Genomic DNA, 16,112 nt, shown 5'->3' with positions numbered 1-16,112 from the left:
CCAAGGAGTTTGTCCCTCTTAGAATCATAGAATATCAGGGTTGGAAGGGACCTCAGGAGGTCATCTAGTCCAACCCCCTGCTCAAAGCAGGACCAATCCCCAACTAAATCATCCCAGCCAGGGCTTTGTCAAGCCTGACCTTAAAAACTTCTAAGGAAGGAGATTCCACCACCTCCCTAGGTAACACATTCCAGTGCTTCACCACCCTTCTAGTGAAAAAGTTTTTCCTAATATCCAACCTAAACCTCCCCCACTGCAACTTGAGACCATTCCTCCTCGTTCTGTCATCTGCTACCACTGAGAACAGTCTAGATCCATCCTCTTTGGAACCCCCTTTCAGGTTGTTGAAAGCAACTATCAAATCCCCCCTCATTCTTCTCTTCTGCAGACTAAACAATCCCAGTTCCCTCAGCCTCTCCTCATAAGTCATGTGTTCCAGTCCCCTAATCATTTTTGTTGCGCTCCGCTGGACTCTTTCCAATTTTTCCACATCCTTCTTGTAGTGTGGGGCCCAAAACTGGACACAGTACTCCAGATGAGGCCTCACCAGTGTTGAATAGAGGGGAACGATCACATCCCTCGATGTGCTGGCAATGCCCCTACATATACATCCCAAAATGCCATTGGCCTTCTTGGCAACAAGGGCACACTGTTGACTCATATCCAGCTTCTTGTCCACTGTAACCCCTAGGTCCTTTTCTGCAGAACTGCTGCCAAGCCATTCGGTCCCTAGTCTGTAGCAGTGCATGGGATTCTTCCGTCCTAAGTGCAGGACTCTGCACTTGTCCTTGTTGAACCTCATCAGATTTCTTTTGGCCCAATCCTCCAATTTGTCTAGGGCCCTCTGTACCCTATCCCTACCCTCCAGCATATCTACCTCTCCTCCCAGTTTAGTGTCATCTGCAAACTTGCTGAGGGTGAAATCCACACCATCCTCCAGATCATTTATGAAAATATTGAACAAAACCGGCCCAAGGACCGACCCTTGGGGCACTCCACTTGATACCGGCTGCCAACTAGACATGGAGCCATTGATCACTACCTGTTGAGCCCGACAATCTAGCCAGCTTTCTATCCACCTTATCGTCCATTCATCCAGCCCATACTTCTTTAACTTGCTGGCAAGAATACAGTGGGAGACCGTGTCAAAAGCTTTGCTAAAGTCAAGGAACAACACGTCCACTGCTTTCCCCTCATCCACAGAGCCAGTTATCTCGTCATAGAAGGCAATTAGATTAGTCAGGCATGACTTGCCCTTGGTGAATCCATGCTGACTGTCCCTGATCACTTTCGTCTCCTCTAAGTGCTTCAGAATTGATTCCTTGATGACCTGCTCCATGATTTTTCCAGGGACTGAGGTGAGGCTGACTGGCTTGTAGTTCCCAGGATCCTCCTCCTTCCCTTTTTTTAAAGATGGGCACTACATTAGCCTTTTTCCAGTCGTCCGGGACCTCCCCCGATCGCCATGAGTTTTCAAAGATAATGGCCAATTGCTCTGCAGTCACATCCGCCAACTCCTTTAGCACTCTCGCATGCAGATTTGGTGTGATTTGGCCATCCTGATTTCACTCCTGCATGCCCGAGCAATATTTTTATGCTCTTCCCTGGTCCTTTTTCCAATCTTCCACTTCTTGTAAGCTTCTTTTTTGTGTTTAAGATCAGCAAGGATTTCACTGTGAAGCCAAGCTGGTCTCCTGCCATATTTACTATTCTTTCTACACATCGGAATGGGTTGTCCCTGTAATCTCAATAAGGATTCTTTAAAATACAGCCAGCTCTCCTGGACTCCTTTTCCCCTCATGTTATTCTCCCAGGAGATCCTGCCCATCAGTTCCCTGAGGGAGTCAAAGTCTGCTTTTCTGAAGTCCAGGGTCCGTATTCTCCTGCTCTCCTTTCTTCCCTGTGTCAGGATCCTGAACTCGACCAGGATCAAGCAGAGCTCTGCCCCTAGTTGGTTCCTCCAGCACTTCCATCAGGAAATTGTCCCCAACGCTTTCCAAAAACTTCCTGGATTGTCTGTGCACCGCTGTATTGCTCTCCCAGCAGATATCAGGGTGATTGAAGTCTCCCATGAGAACCAGGGCCTGCGATCTCATAACTTCCGTGAGTTGCCGGAAGAAAGCACCTTCCACCTCATCCCCCTGGTCCGGTGGTCTATAGCAGACTTCTCCCACGACATCACCCTTGTTGCTCACACTTCTAAACTTAATCCAGAGACTCTCAGGTTTTTCTGCAGTTTCATACCAGAGCTCTGAGCAGTCATACTGCTCCCTTACATGCAATTCAACTCCCCCACCTTTTCTGCCCTGCCTGTCCTTCCTGAACAGTTTATATCCATCCATGACAGTACTCCAGTCATGTGAGTTATCCCACCAAGTCTCTGTTGTTCCAATCACATCATAATTCCTTGCCTGTGGCAGGACTTCCAGTTCTCCCTGCTTGTTTCCCAGGCTTCTCTTCTGCTGACGTGGAGGCCATCCAAGCTATACAGCACCCTAGTTAGTGATGTATTATGGCAATGAGTTCTAAAGACTGTGCATTGCGTGGGTTTTTTTTTTTAAAGTGCTCCCTCTTATCATTTTAAAACTTTCTCCCTGTTGGTTTCATGCCCCCCCTCCACCATCCCATATTGAATGAGAGTGAATGTTTACCTGCTCTGCCTTCTATATACCATCTATAATACATGCCATGATCATGTCCTCTTTTAGTCAATTTAATTTGTATTGGGCATGTTTATAGCTTGCTGTTACTCACTCATCAGATGTTTCTCTTGGATTTTATTAGTATGGATAAGTTTTATCTAAATGCATATATTTTATAAATGTGCTATTTTTGACATACCTATCCATAATATATCTTTAACTATATAGAATTTTTAACCCAAAAAAAAAAATCTTACTTATGAGCTTGGCTCATAGAGGTGAGTATGGCTAGAGCTTATCAAACATTGCCTGGTCTCTGCATGGCTTAACTACGGTTCATTGACAGCATAGTTATTTTCTGTAATGTAGTAATGGTCATATCCTGAGCAATTTTACAGTGTATGGTATTTTAAAAAAAAAAAAAAATCAGATATTTTGTACAAAATAGTTATCCCTTCACTTAATTCCTTTTTGAAGACCGAATACATTTTTTCCATCATGTATAATCATTTGTTCTCAGTTTCATTATGAGAGCTGTTGTCATTTTTTGTAGTCAAGGTTGTGTCTAGTTTTCCATTAAACCCAAAGTACACCTGCAGCTTCACCAGAACAAAATCAGTCTGCCTGAAAATTCACCTGCATAAACTTCTGCCTTGTGAGACTCCTTTTTTTAAAAAAGCTTAGGTGTAATTAGGGAAGGTGTTCATCATATGTTAGTTTGAATAATCAGAGCTTTACAAGCCTACAAGGAGTGTATGCTTGGATTCTTATGAGGGTTGCCTGCCCTTGACCCTAGTTGGAGGCTTCATCTTCCATATCGTGCTGGACTGTAAACAGTTTGGGGCAGTTACTGTTGTTTTATTGTGTGTGTGTGTGGAACACCTACTACAATAGGGTCCTTTCCCATATTGAGGCCCCCAGGCATTACAAATAATAAATAAAAATAGTCTATTTGGTGTCTTGATAGCTCCATCTTAGCCCTTCCTTTGTGCCTGCGTTCCCCTCCCTTAGTCTCTTGCTGGCTTCAAGAAGGAGAGGTCGGTATATGGTATTTTAGATCTTTGTCAGGGCCTGGGTGGTTATGGAGAAAGGTGTCTGCTAATCTATTCCGTCCTCCATCCTCTTCCCCCCCCCCCTTTTTTTTTGGCAAGGTCCTACCCTACAAATAGCTCTAGTGCCTATCTGTTCTGCAGTTTACAGCATTCCCGAGCAGAAGAATGAAATTCACTTGATTCTTGAATTTCTTGCAGCCTGCAAAGTACTGAATAGCATTAGTGAAACTGACCAGTTTTGTAAACTTTACCATGCTGCTTAAAACATTGGAGCTGTCTGCTGTCTTGGGAAAGCAACACTGCATTGATCACATGGATTCACATTTGAAATGCTATCTTTTAAAATGGAAACTTAAATTCTGGAAGTATTGATTCAGGTCTCCTTAGTCCTCTGACTGGGAGTAAGAACGACCATACTGGGTCAGATCAAAGGTCCATCTAGCCCAGTATCCTGTCTTCCAACAGTGGCCAACGCCAGGTACCCCAGAGGGAATGAACAGAACCGGTAATCATCAAGTGATCCATTCTCTGCTGCCCATTCCCAGCTTCTGGCAAACAGGCTAGAGACGCCATCCCTGCCCATCCTGGCTAATAGTCATTGATGGACCTGTCCTCCATGAATTTATTTAGTTCTTTTTTGAACCCTATTATAGTCAATGTTTCCTAATGTCTCTTCAAGTGAAATTCTCAAGCTTTGTTCGCTATCCCACAGAACACTACAGGCCATATTGTAAACATTTAATCCAAACATTAATACCTGATCCTCATGTGTCTACATGGATCATAGGCCACATCTTTCAGATTGCTCTCTGAATGTAGTTCACAAGCAACCTTTCCTCAGTCCACTACCATACTCCACCCCATGATGTCCCCTTGTACCTGAAACAGGCTGGAAGGAGGGGTTTTAGGTATATCAACCTACAACAAAAGATTAAACTACTGTATTGTAAATTATATATGCAGTTGAAGGCCTTGGGAGTGGGGGGTTGTTTCTTTTTGTTTTTCATTCCCACTGTACTCCTGGGGGAATTCTGCACCTAAAAATTATGTGCACAATATTTTAAAATTCTGCATTTTTATTTGTCAAAATAACACAATATAATCATGCCATTTTCAATTATTTTGGTAATTTATTACAAAATATTGTCAGCAAGTATGTCTGTGACAATACAGATGAAAAAAAGATTCAGGAAATGTTTCTTGACAAATAGAGTCCTTACTAGGCATATTAACACAGAACTCTGAGTAATAATTTATTTAAATTACAAAACAAAAATGTATTTCCGGCACCCCCTCAGAAGTAGTGCAAAGGCTTGTGGGAGAGTCAGGGGTAACAGAGGAGCTGAGAAACAGGGAAATAATTGCTGGGAAGGAGCCTGAGAATGAACCGGAGGGTTGTTGGGGGTGGATTGGAGAAGTATGGAAGAGTTCTTTGGGACGGTGGCGCGGGGGAAGTGTTAGGGAATTGGAGAGCCTCCCCCATGCAGACCCTGGCTGACCCTAAGCCTCTCCCTTTCAGTCAGGCGCATCTGTCCCTGTCCCCTTTTGTCCCTTCATCCTCCTCCCTTTCAACTCCTGGCCCAAAGTTGTCAGCTACTTTGCCCCTACCCTAGTCTGTCGTCCCCCTCCCCCACCCCCAGCACTAGTCCTGAACCCCAGACTCTAGTCGTGGGGCCACGTGATCCAGCCCCAGTGACTACTGGCCCCAACCTCACCTCCCTCTGTCCCCACACACACATTGCCCCAGCCCCACTGTGTCCTTCAGGCCCAGTCCCTGGCTTCACAACTGCAGGGCTCTGGTCTCCAGACTTACCCCCCCTCACCCTCCCCATCACCTCTGGCTCCCAGCTGCCTCCATACCCACCTCCCCATCCAGGGCTTAATTTGTCCCCCAGCTTGCAAGGGCTGAGTAAGTCTGTTGTGAAAAGTGATATATGTATGTTTGTTAATATCACTTTTTACTGCCTCCCTGCTAGCTAGCAACTCTGCTGCTGTGAAAAGTAATATTAACAAAATACAAATATTACCTTTCACAGAAATACACTTACTAACTAGCAAGTCTTTAAAAAAAAAAAAAAAAACAGAAAAAAAGCAAGAGACGACGACAAAAAGGGACAAGAACATGCAAAACACATTATTTGTTTCAATTCTGTTTAAGTCCAGTAGGGAACAGAGAAAACTGTACATTATTTTTATTATTAAGTCTGTGAAAAAACCCTACATATATAAATTACAATGATATGGACATGTGTATGTGCATATTTATTTGTTTTTCCTTAAGTAATTGAGTATTTTAGGAAAAATTGTCAGAGCAGCCAACAGCACTAGTTGGTGGCCACACTCTGAGGCCATGAAAACATTTCTTGTGAGAACCTGTGCCCTAATGTAATTTAACTGGTTAACTGTAGATTTTTAACTGTGTGTGTGTGTGTGTATATATATATATATATATATATATCTCTGTGTGTGTGTGTATAACTGAGCACACCAGTCTATTGGGCATTTAATCCACTGAGTTTTCTTGGCTGTTGTGGGTTTGTTTTTGTTTTGTTTTTTTAACAGGATGAAACAGGTGCCTATTTAATAGACAGAGACCCGACCTACTTTGGGCCAGTGCTGAACTATCTCAGACATGGAAAACTCGTTATTAACAAGGACCTAGCAGAGGAAGGTAGGACTTAAACCAAATCCCTTGTTTACTTTACTCTTTCGCAGTATTGTAATTGCTGTGAAAACCACAAAAGAGAAGTGGGCTTGCCTGTAGAAGGAAGGTCTTATTAAATCAATTTCCATTTTCATTTTTGAGTTACACTGCAGACAAATCTCTACAGCATTCTACCATGCCTCAGACAAAACTGAGTAGCATAAGACTGGTTAGTGCTGTCCATAGACCTGAGTTTGATTCTTGACCTTGCTCCATGAGCTGGAAACACTGTTAGGAGGCACGCATTCAGTCATGGTAATTAGGTGCCTTGTATCATTTAACGTTGACAGCCCTACCTCTTTCTTACAGTACTGATGGTCTTAAAAGAAAGACCCTTCCAGTATTCTTAAGGATAGCTGTGAAATGAGGTGTTGAAGATGTAAAGCAAGAAAAAGCAAGTGAGGGCTGGGATCTTCTGAGATGCAGACTACACCAATTAGGGGACACACTTTCTGAATCCACTCCTTCATGGGCCCCAATTCATATCCATGTGATGGGGTGCAACCTGGACTGTGGCACCGCTGAGCCCTCTGTCCCCCCAACTTGAGGTATTCCTCTCACACTGATGCTGTGTCAAACCACAAACCTCTGATTGGCCCTGCAATTACACAGACATCCACAGGCAGGGGCACTCCCAACTGTGTTACATCAATGATCTCCCCGCCACTAATGTACCATCAATACGGAGGCTCCAGTCAATTCTCCCCAGTCTTGCACACCAGAACTGTATGGTTTTGCACTTGTCAGAAATAGTCACAAAAGTTAGAAAATGTATATCTTCTGTCTATCCCCAAGAGGGGGCCACTGCAGAATTATTCTGTCTCCCTTCTAGGAATTTGTCCCAGTCTAATGTTAAGTATCCTAAGCAATGGGATTCCCATCACCTCCTTTGAAAGACTATTCTACTTTTTATCCCATTACTTTTAATTACCTGATGATAGTATTTGCACTTGTCAGAAATTACGTCCTTGACCAACAGGGGCAATTCTAGGCTTCCCTGTAAATTTTCTGATATCATCCAGATTAACCATTTGTTTGTGCATTGATTGAATCTTATGTTGTTGAAACTAAATTGAGAGGAGATAGAAGGACTGAGAGATGATACAAAAGGGAACTAGAGAGGTTAGAAACATGAGTAGGAAACCAAATTTAAATTTAAAATTGGGAAAATATTGTGAAACACACACGCTCAATATGAGGCAGAAAGCAGGGAATGCTGAAAGTGAGAATGGACAGCACTCTGTACATGAGACTGCAATGTGGTGTTGGCAGCCAAGAAAAAAGGCCTCTGTGAGCAACGTTGGGGCATAAGACAATCTCTAACTAATGGCGGTTAGGAAGAAGCTTTTCCTGTGGCCTGGTTATTCCATAGCTGCCTTCTGCAGAATGTTTTGGACCTTTCTCTGAAGCAACTGGGACTGTTCACAGACTGAATTTAGATGAACCCTGGTCTGATCTGGAATGACATTTATTGTGTTTCTGTGTTTAAGGGATACTCTATTAGAAAATCAATTTTTTTTATTGGGCCATTTCTAAAAGTATGTGTGTCCCTTTAAAAACACTTCATTAATTGTGTTTGTACTTCGAGCCTAGAATAAGTTTCCTGAAATGGCCTTGTAAAGTTTTTTCTGGGTTTGGTTCTAGGACAGTTCTTCAGAATGAACTAAACGATGAATTACATGTGAGTGAAGGAAGTCAGACCTATTCATCTTGTTCAAGCAGCTGCTCATGAGGCAAACTGTTTCCCATGTAATGAAAGAGATCCTCCAAGAAACTGGCTAGGAGTCCTTGGCTTGCACTCTTTGTTTACACTGTCTTTTCAAACATAATTGTTTCTTCTCATAGGTGTACTAGAAGAAGCTGAATTCTACAACATCACATCACTTATAAAATTGGTAAAGGACAAAATAAGAGAGAGAGACAGCAAAATCTCACAGGTGAGGCCATTTCCTAACGCACCTTCCTAATTCTGACATAAGAGTTCTCATTTGTCATACCCCTGCTGATGTTGAGTAGGTGCTTTTTTCACTCACCATTTCCCTAACAAGATTTGGGATTGTGGCTTCAGCTCTGCTGACTAAGGACAGAAAACTGAATGTAGAAAACTGTAGTGCCCTGCAGTACCCGGTGACCTGCATGATGCCAAAGGGCATGACCAAATGTTACCAAACTCTTGTTCATTAGAATGCTTTCAGATTTTGAGTAACTGAAAACATGACTGGATATTGGTGTGTGAGAAACCTGCTTGTCATGGTATTTAAACTCTGGAGGGATAGTTAGTGTAGAAGATACAGAGAGCTGTGACAGCAAATTCTCTCTGCTTTTGGATTTAAATCTTTTACATATGAGGTGATGGGAGACCCTCTCCCTATGGGATAATTACTGTTTAAATTCTTATCCTGGGTAGGACTGGATAAGCACAATGACCAGAGCATTCTCATCTAATCTAAAATAATCTGCTTTCTATTAAAGGAAGAAGCCTTTGTGATTGAACCATATCCTAGTGGCTTCCCAAGAGAAGCAAGTATATTTTAAAGTGTGAGGCCACATCTACACTGCACTTTTGTTGGTAAAACTTTTGTCAGCCACGGGTATGAAAAAACACACCCCATGATTGACAAACATTTTACTGACAAAAAGTGCCAGTGTGGACAGTGCTTTGTTAGCGGGAGATGCTCTCCCGTCGACAAAGCTACTGCCGCTTGTTAGGGGTGGTTTTATTTTGCCAGCAGAAGAGCTCTCTCCTGCCAGCAGAGAGCAGCTAGACAGAAGACCTTACAGTGTCCCAGCTGTAGCAGCACAGCTGTTCCACTGGAAGATATGCAGTATAGACATAGCCTTAGACTGTCATTGAGCCAGAAGCTGATTAAAGGTTGAAACATAATTGATAAGTTCCTGTGTGACTGGTTCAGTCCCTATTTTTTGTAAGGGTGATGCTGAATACATTGTCACAAACCAAAGCTTTACATCTCTAACAGTTTATTTCCTTAAGCCACTCCTGTTAGAGTATGAACAGTTTCCCTTCTAATCCTTCCTTGCAGCCTATTCATTGCATCCTCTAGCTCCTGTCATATACTTCTGTAGCCGGGTTACCTTCCGCATCTTCAGCGCTGTGAATATTCAGGAAAGGATTCTAGTTTTTCTCAGATCAATCTATGACTCTTTCTTCATAAAAATGAACATGCAGTAAATGTGGCAGAGAAACTCTATTAAGTGGGGAAAATATGTTCAAGATTTGTTGTTAGTGTGATATATCCCTGGAGCTGGTATTAGGATATGCTCTGATAGCTGGGTTTCCTTGCAGCTAGTCAAAGAGCGGCAGGGTTCTTCTGTTGATGCACTCTTAGCTGGAACCCTTCAGGGAAATGCTGATAGATTCCTGCTGATTTGTTGCAGTAGATAAGGCCTGCCCTGGATGTAAAGGTGGTAAGAGGGGCTCTCTGGGCAGAGAGGGTCTAGGATCTGGTTTGAACATTCCTTAGAGTGAAAGCCTAGGTGCAGATAGGCCTGGGGAGAAACCTTGGCCTCTATTATATTTTATTTATGTATTTAAAAACTAAACCTTGGGAAAAGGATGGGATATGATCCTGTACAGACAGTATGTATGTACTGTTTGGGGCAATGTGGAAAAGCCAGCTTCTCACAGCCTAGTATTAGGATTTTCCTAGGATTACAGCCAGATTTCCAGAGGGCTATGTCATACTCCTGGGGGAATTCTGTGCCAAAAAATTAAAAAGTCTGCGCACAATATTTTAAAATTCTGCAAATTTTATTTGTCAAAATAACACTACATAATCACACCAGTTTCAATTATTTTGGTAATTGATTTCAAAATACCTGTCAGCAAATATAGCTGTAACAGTACAAACACACACAAAAATTCCCCCAGGAGTACAGAGTTAAAGAAACCCCTATGACAACCCAGTTCCTGTTTCTCTACCCCCTCACCCTCCAGAGCCCAGCCTGGGGGCCAGACACTCACACCCTCTCCCACTCAGAGCCTAGCCATGGGCCCCACCCAGCCCAGGCACTCGCCCCCTCCCCTCCAGAGCCCAGCCACAGCCCCCCTCCCCCAGCTCAGGCACTCACATCCCTTCTCCCCCCCTGTCCCCCGTCCCCCCCGTCGGTCCCCCTCCTGCCAGTCCCCGGCCCAGACACTCTCACCCTTTACTCCCCAGAGGCCAGCTGCAGGGCTCCGCGCGGCTCAGACGCTCACACTCTCTGCCCTCCAGAGCCCAGGGATCCAAAGGGAGAAACAGCCTGATGCTGAGTCCTGGGCTTGCACGGAGATTTCTGCACGCCTCCACCTCCTTCCTTCAGGGTGTGCTGGGAACTCTCCAGTTCCTTCCCTCTTCTCCCCAGCCTTGTCTTCTACTTGTGAGCTGGGCTCTGCCGGGTCCAGCAACATCTCTGCAGCCCATTACTGGGGTGAGGGAGGAAATTCTGTACACACAAGATTAATTTCTGCAAAATTCTGCATTACACAGTGGTACAGTATTCCCCCAGGAGTAGTTACTTTCAAAGGGGTATCATTCTGTAGGATACCCACTGATTTGTGTAGTGTCAGGAGTTTTAATGCCTGAAATGTTTCAAGTCTTAAGATTATTCTGAAAGGGTAATGAATGGACAGAATCTGAACAAGCAAAAGAAAAACAAGAAAATGCATCACTTCCAAAAAGTGTTCCTGTACGTACGTTATGTTGGGCCATGTAACTGGAATGCTGTTGGCTGGAGACTCTGGTCCCAGTTAAGAACTGAGAGGAAGAGCATTCCAAACACTTCATTAGATGCCAAAAGTACCAAACCCAGTGACTTAGCTAGAGCCTCCCACTGATCCTCTGATGTTCAGAATGTCTTTGTTGTTTAATATCTTTTTAAAGGAATGAGGAAATCCCAGCAATAGTATACACTGTTGAATACTCCATGCTGTATTGAGTGTCTGATGTTTCTTCCTTAAGGTGCCAGTCAAACACGTGTACAGGGTGCTGCAGTGTCAGGAGGAGGAGCTCACTCAAATGGTCTCCACTATGTCCGATGGCTGGAAATTTGAACAGGTAACAAGATAAACAGAGGACTTCATTGATTGTCCTGATATAAACTGCCGAGTCACGTTCATGATGAGAAATTTTAAAGTTTTATGTATTAGAAACTATTTTCTGTATACAGGCCTTAAACAAATTTAATGATTATTGAGAAGTGAATGGCTCAAGAGATTGGGAATGGAATTCATATTGACATCTGTGTGCCAATTTGTAACTGAAAATTAATGTTCTAGTTCTACAGTCATCTCAATCCAATTCTTGTCTATGTAGATATCTTCATCACACAGCTCTTATGAGTTTATACTGTGGTACAAAGGCTTCTGGTGAAAGGGATTAGATGTTTCTTGTGCCCTACAGATGGCCCTTCCAGAACAGGGCTGAGACACACTTGAGGGAACAATATGGGGGAACCTTTTAATGCAGCTGCCTTGGCAGTGTTAACTTCTATGGATAAAATGACAGCTTTGGAGACCAGAGTTCTAATACTGCACTTTTCATAAGTATTAAAACAATCTACCTAGTTAATCTGCTAAAAATTATTAGTACTGTACATTGTAGGAACAGTTCTGGACATCAAAATACCAGATAAGGTATGAGTCTGTTACTTGCTTTGAAATCTGAACTGCTTCTATGTTTGTACTAAGCACACTGTTAGCACCTAATAAATCAAAACAGTTGTGCAAAGGAATGCAGGTGAACTCCATGAATGTTTTCTGTTCTTGTTCTGCTTCGGACAAATAAGCTTAATTTGCACAGCCTACAAATAACTTTCTGTAGTGCACTTTAGATTCAGTAACACATTTTAAAGGTTGCAGTGACCTTTCTCTGAGGAAACTTGGCAATTAAGAAATTACCTGAGGAACCGCCTCACCCTGCAAGACAATAACTGGTCACTACATCTACCAGCAGCAGAGTAATGTAACTCAACCCCAGAGAGAGACTTGTGTGCTTAAGAAACCGCTTTCTTGGTGACTGGTCTACAGTTCTGGGAATTCGCTTCTGGAAGAGATCCAGATGACGACAAAGCTTAGTGCCATTTAAGTAAATGTAAAACCTACTTTAACTCAGCCTTCCCTCAATAACAATCATATTTAAAAAACAAAATGAGCCCTAAAAACAGTAGGAAGATGAGAGGGGACATTTTGTGTTCACTCCTAGAAATTTGCAAGGTGTTCAGATCACCCAGTTTGGTGGCCATGGTGAAAGAAATCTAGGTGCACAGATGACTTCTCATTATTCAGTTCTCCAGTTCAAGTGATAAGGATCCTCTCTGCAGCCCAGATATTGACGATATCTGTTTTGGGCAGATTCCTGAGAATACCTGCTAGATTTCGCTTGATCCATGTGACAATTGAATGAGTTCCCTGGACGTTCTTCTTTGTAGGAAGTTGGTTTCTGGTTTCTTGCAGAAAGAGTTTTTCCTATTTGAAGGAGACGAGGATATTAGAGCTTCCACTTTACCTGCCCATTCTTTGGGACTAGTATGCTTGAACGCTGGGGAACTTTGCAGTTACGTAGTCAAAGAATTAATATTGCTTTCCGAATTAGGCGTTCTTTGGGAAATGCTGTTGGTTTTAAATTTTTTGCTTTTTTAATTCATTTTTTCTCTTCTCCACGATGCTCTGTTTTGGATGTATGGTTTAAGGTTGATTGACACAACAGGTGTGCAATCTGTCATCCAGTTTCCCACCAGCACATAGTTGGCCCCTGGCAGGATTCTCTGTTGTTTGCATTGCAGATTTTCTGTTAGCAGATACCCTCCAGTTGCAGTGTGATTCTAACATTCTCTGAGTCTCCCTTTGAGCTTTTTTTATCTCCAAGAGGGAATGCAGTGGTGACAGTGTGATCTTTTTCTGAGAAATCCCTTTGCCCCTTCAGTGCAATCTCTCTCTCCTCTGAGATGGTACCCAGCCCAATATGGAGTATGCCCTGTGGTGTATAGTAAAAACCATGCACAGTTAGTTATCTACTTCTCCAGGGCCATACTCTTCCTGTGGGTTGACATCCCAGCTAGCCCTGCACCTGGCTTAACATGGTTTAAAGGGCTGTACTTGATCAATAGGTCAAAGATGTTTCCTCTTCACTTAACATGCTTGAAAAGGTATCTTAAAATAACATCCTAATGGTGATAATCGAAGGGGGAGAGAGAATGATCAGACTTCTGGGCCTGTTGCAGGGTCTGGTGGATCTAAAGAAGCTCATCAGCTATTGAGCGAAAGCAGTGTTAGCAAACCACATTTCTACATTAGTTCACATTCCACAAACTACCTCTAGGAATTGTTTTCCAGTAAAGTACTTGGAAATATCTGTTGGTGCATTTCTTTGTGACCTGTCCTTTGATGGAGATTCATTCTCCATGCTGAAATTTTTATCCATCAGACAAGCTGTGAATTTGTCCCAGTCTGTTGGGTTTTAAAAGATCTCTCTGAATGTTGAGTTTTTCTTGTGACTTGTACTACTGAAGGATCAGTTTCTTTAAAAGTGAAATACACATATTAATTAACTTCCAACCCTTTCTCTCGCAAGGAAATAATGTGGTTTTGTACTGCTGAATTACCATACTGTTTCTTTAAACATACCAGTGGAGAGAATGATTTGGAGAGAATGATTTAATTACCACCTCTGGAAGAACACAGAAACCAAATATTTATCATCCAGTGCAAAATGAGAAACTTGATAAATAATTTTGCATTATCCATACCCTTTCTGTTTAAACTGTGTCCATCATACAAATTAGCAATGAATATAGTCTGAAATCTGGTCCAACAATGCCTTCTTAAGTAGAGTGATTATACAAAGTCAGTACTTAACTGTTGCCCTCAAAATTATTCACATAATATGAACTGTAAATTACATCCTCTATCATTGCTTTGGACCAGCACCTCTCATTGGTATTATCTTAAATGAGTATGTAATCTGAATAGTCAGCTGCTTGTCCCACAGTAGCTTGTATATCTAGCTCTTCAAATTTAATCTAAAGCCATAATCCTTGTCAGGTGCACTGGCATGCATATGCTTTCGCGTGGATTAGGTGTTGAACATAATTAGAACATTATGAAGACAATTCATCCAACGAGAACCTACAAAATTTAACTGAAAACATCCTGAACTTTAGCATTATTAAATTCTTGCTATGTATGGGCCTAGTATTTTGAGAGACTTAATGGAAGCAAGCTTGGCCCCACTGTGTAAGAGAGTTCCTTCTTGGTGCTTTGTAAAATTAACCTTTTAAAAATTGACTCATATTCTTATATATATATACTCTCTTTCCTTTTAACTTATTTTATATATTTCCTCGGGAATATATATTGGGTTACCAATGCTGTTCCCTTGTAATAAGAAGAATTTCTCCCATAACTTTTCCATCCCCTGATCCAGTAAGTATTTACTGACTTATTACAATCAGACTTTGATAAGAAATTGGCATTTGCCTTCAAATCGTAACTGGCTTTGTAACCATCTGCAAGAATTTTAAATATATTAGATAGGATTCTTTTCTGGGGAATACAAAAAACTGTAGCTTTCATTTTTACACAGTAGAAATAATTACACTCTGTTTGAGTAGCAAGTGAATACACAGGAGCCAATCTGTTGTTTGTACAGTTCAGATGATAGTTATATGCTCCAGCATTACAAAGGTTTTGTTTTGTTTTTTGCTCTGATTGATTGTTGCAGCTTGTCAGTATAGGTTCCCCGTATGGCTATGGCCGGGTCCAGCAGTCAGAGTTTCTGCTGATAGTGTCACGGGAAGTGAAAGGGGAGGAGAGACGCTTCCAGAAATGCTGCAGTGAGGTGTGTCATACCATTCCTTTCACCCTCACACCAATATGCATGGCCACCTTGCATTTCTGCTGCTTTCAGATCATTCTGCTTTCTTCCTGGGTGTGCAGCACTTGGTAGTTCTGTGTGTGTAGTTGTGGTGACTAGCTTTTATTGTATACTCATGACACTTCATTACACATTATAAATGTTCATCTTGTAAAAAGCTGTAAATACTGCTTAACTGTCCAGACTTCTGATTCAGAGAATTTTCTTGGCAAACATTTTAGGGACAGATATCACTTAGATTTTCTTCTCTTCCTCCAAGTTAACAGCCCCTCTCCTGTAATTGCATTTTTATATATTTAGGTCAAAGAATCATGTAAACTTTGAACACCATGAACTCTATCAGAACACAGTTTCATTAAAGTGTTCGCAGGGACACTTTTATGTTGATTTGTTCTTAGTCTTCCAGCTTGAATTTATCACCCATGAAATAACCAGCTGAGTTTTGACTCGAGAACCTCATATTGGTGGTTGATATACAAACCAGAAAAAATATTGCTTGTTTTTCAAGTGAGTAGATAAGCATTCAGTGCCAGGAGCTGGAAATGTCTTTTTTTATGTTGATGATTTTATATATGTGTGTATATGTATATATAGTCTACATAGAATATCAGGGTTGGAAGGGACCTCGGGAGGTCATCTAGTCCAACCCCCTGCTCAAATTAGGACCAATCCCCAATTTTTGCCCCAGATCCCTAAATGGCCCCCTCAGGGATTGAACTCACAACCCTGGGTTTAGCAGGCCAATGGTCAAACCACTGAGCTATCTGCCCCTCCTCGCTGCCCCCCGATGTATTAGATGGAGATAATACAGAATAATAATCAATAATTTCACTCTTCTAAATTC

At 42.1% G+C, this 16,112-nt stretch overlaps 1 protein-coding gene across 3 annotated transcripts in view; it reads left to right on the top strand.

The window, feature by feature from the left end:
- Window positions 1–16,112, top strand: part of PDPK1 (3-phosphoinositide dependent protein kinase 1) — a 174,301-nt gene that overhangs the window by 115,864 nt on the left and 42,325 nt on the right. For all 3 annotated transcript variants that reach the window (XM_075133342.1, XM_048866420.2, XM_048866421.2), the window contains 3 exons: window positions 6,257–6,365; window positions 8,244–8,335; window positions 11,357–11,452. In XM_075133342.1, coding sequence (XP_074989443.1) covers window positions 6,257–6,365; window positions 8,244–8,335; window positions 11,357–11,452 — 297 coding nt within the window. The remainder of the gene's footprint in view (window positions 1–6,256; window positions 6,366–8,243; window positions 8,336–11,356; window positions 11,453–16,112) is intronic.

The sequence above is a fragment of the Caretta caretta genome, chromosome 10 (assembly GCF_965140235.1).
Source record: "Caretta caretta isolate rCarCar2 chromosome 10, rCarCar1.hap1, whole genome shotgun sequence".
In the NCBI taxonomy this organism is placed as follows: domain Eukaryota; kingdom Metazoa; phylum Chordata; order Testudines; family Cheloniidae; genus Caretta; species Caretta caretta.
The sequence above is the reverse complement of the archived record's forward strand: the minus strand, read 5'-3'. Positions and strand labels throughout refer to the sequence as shown.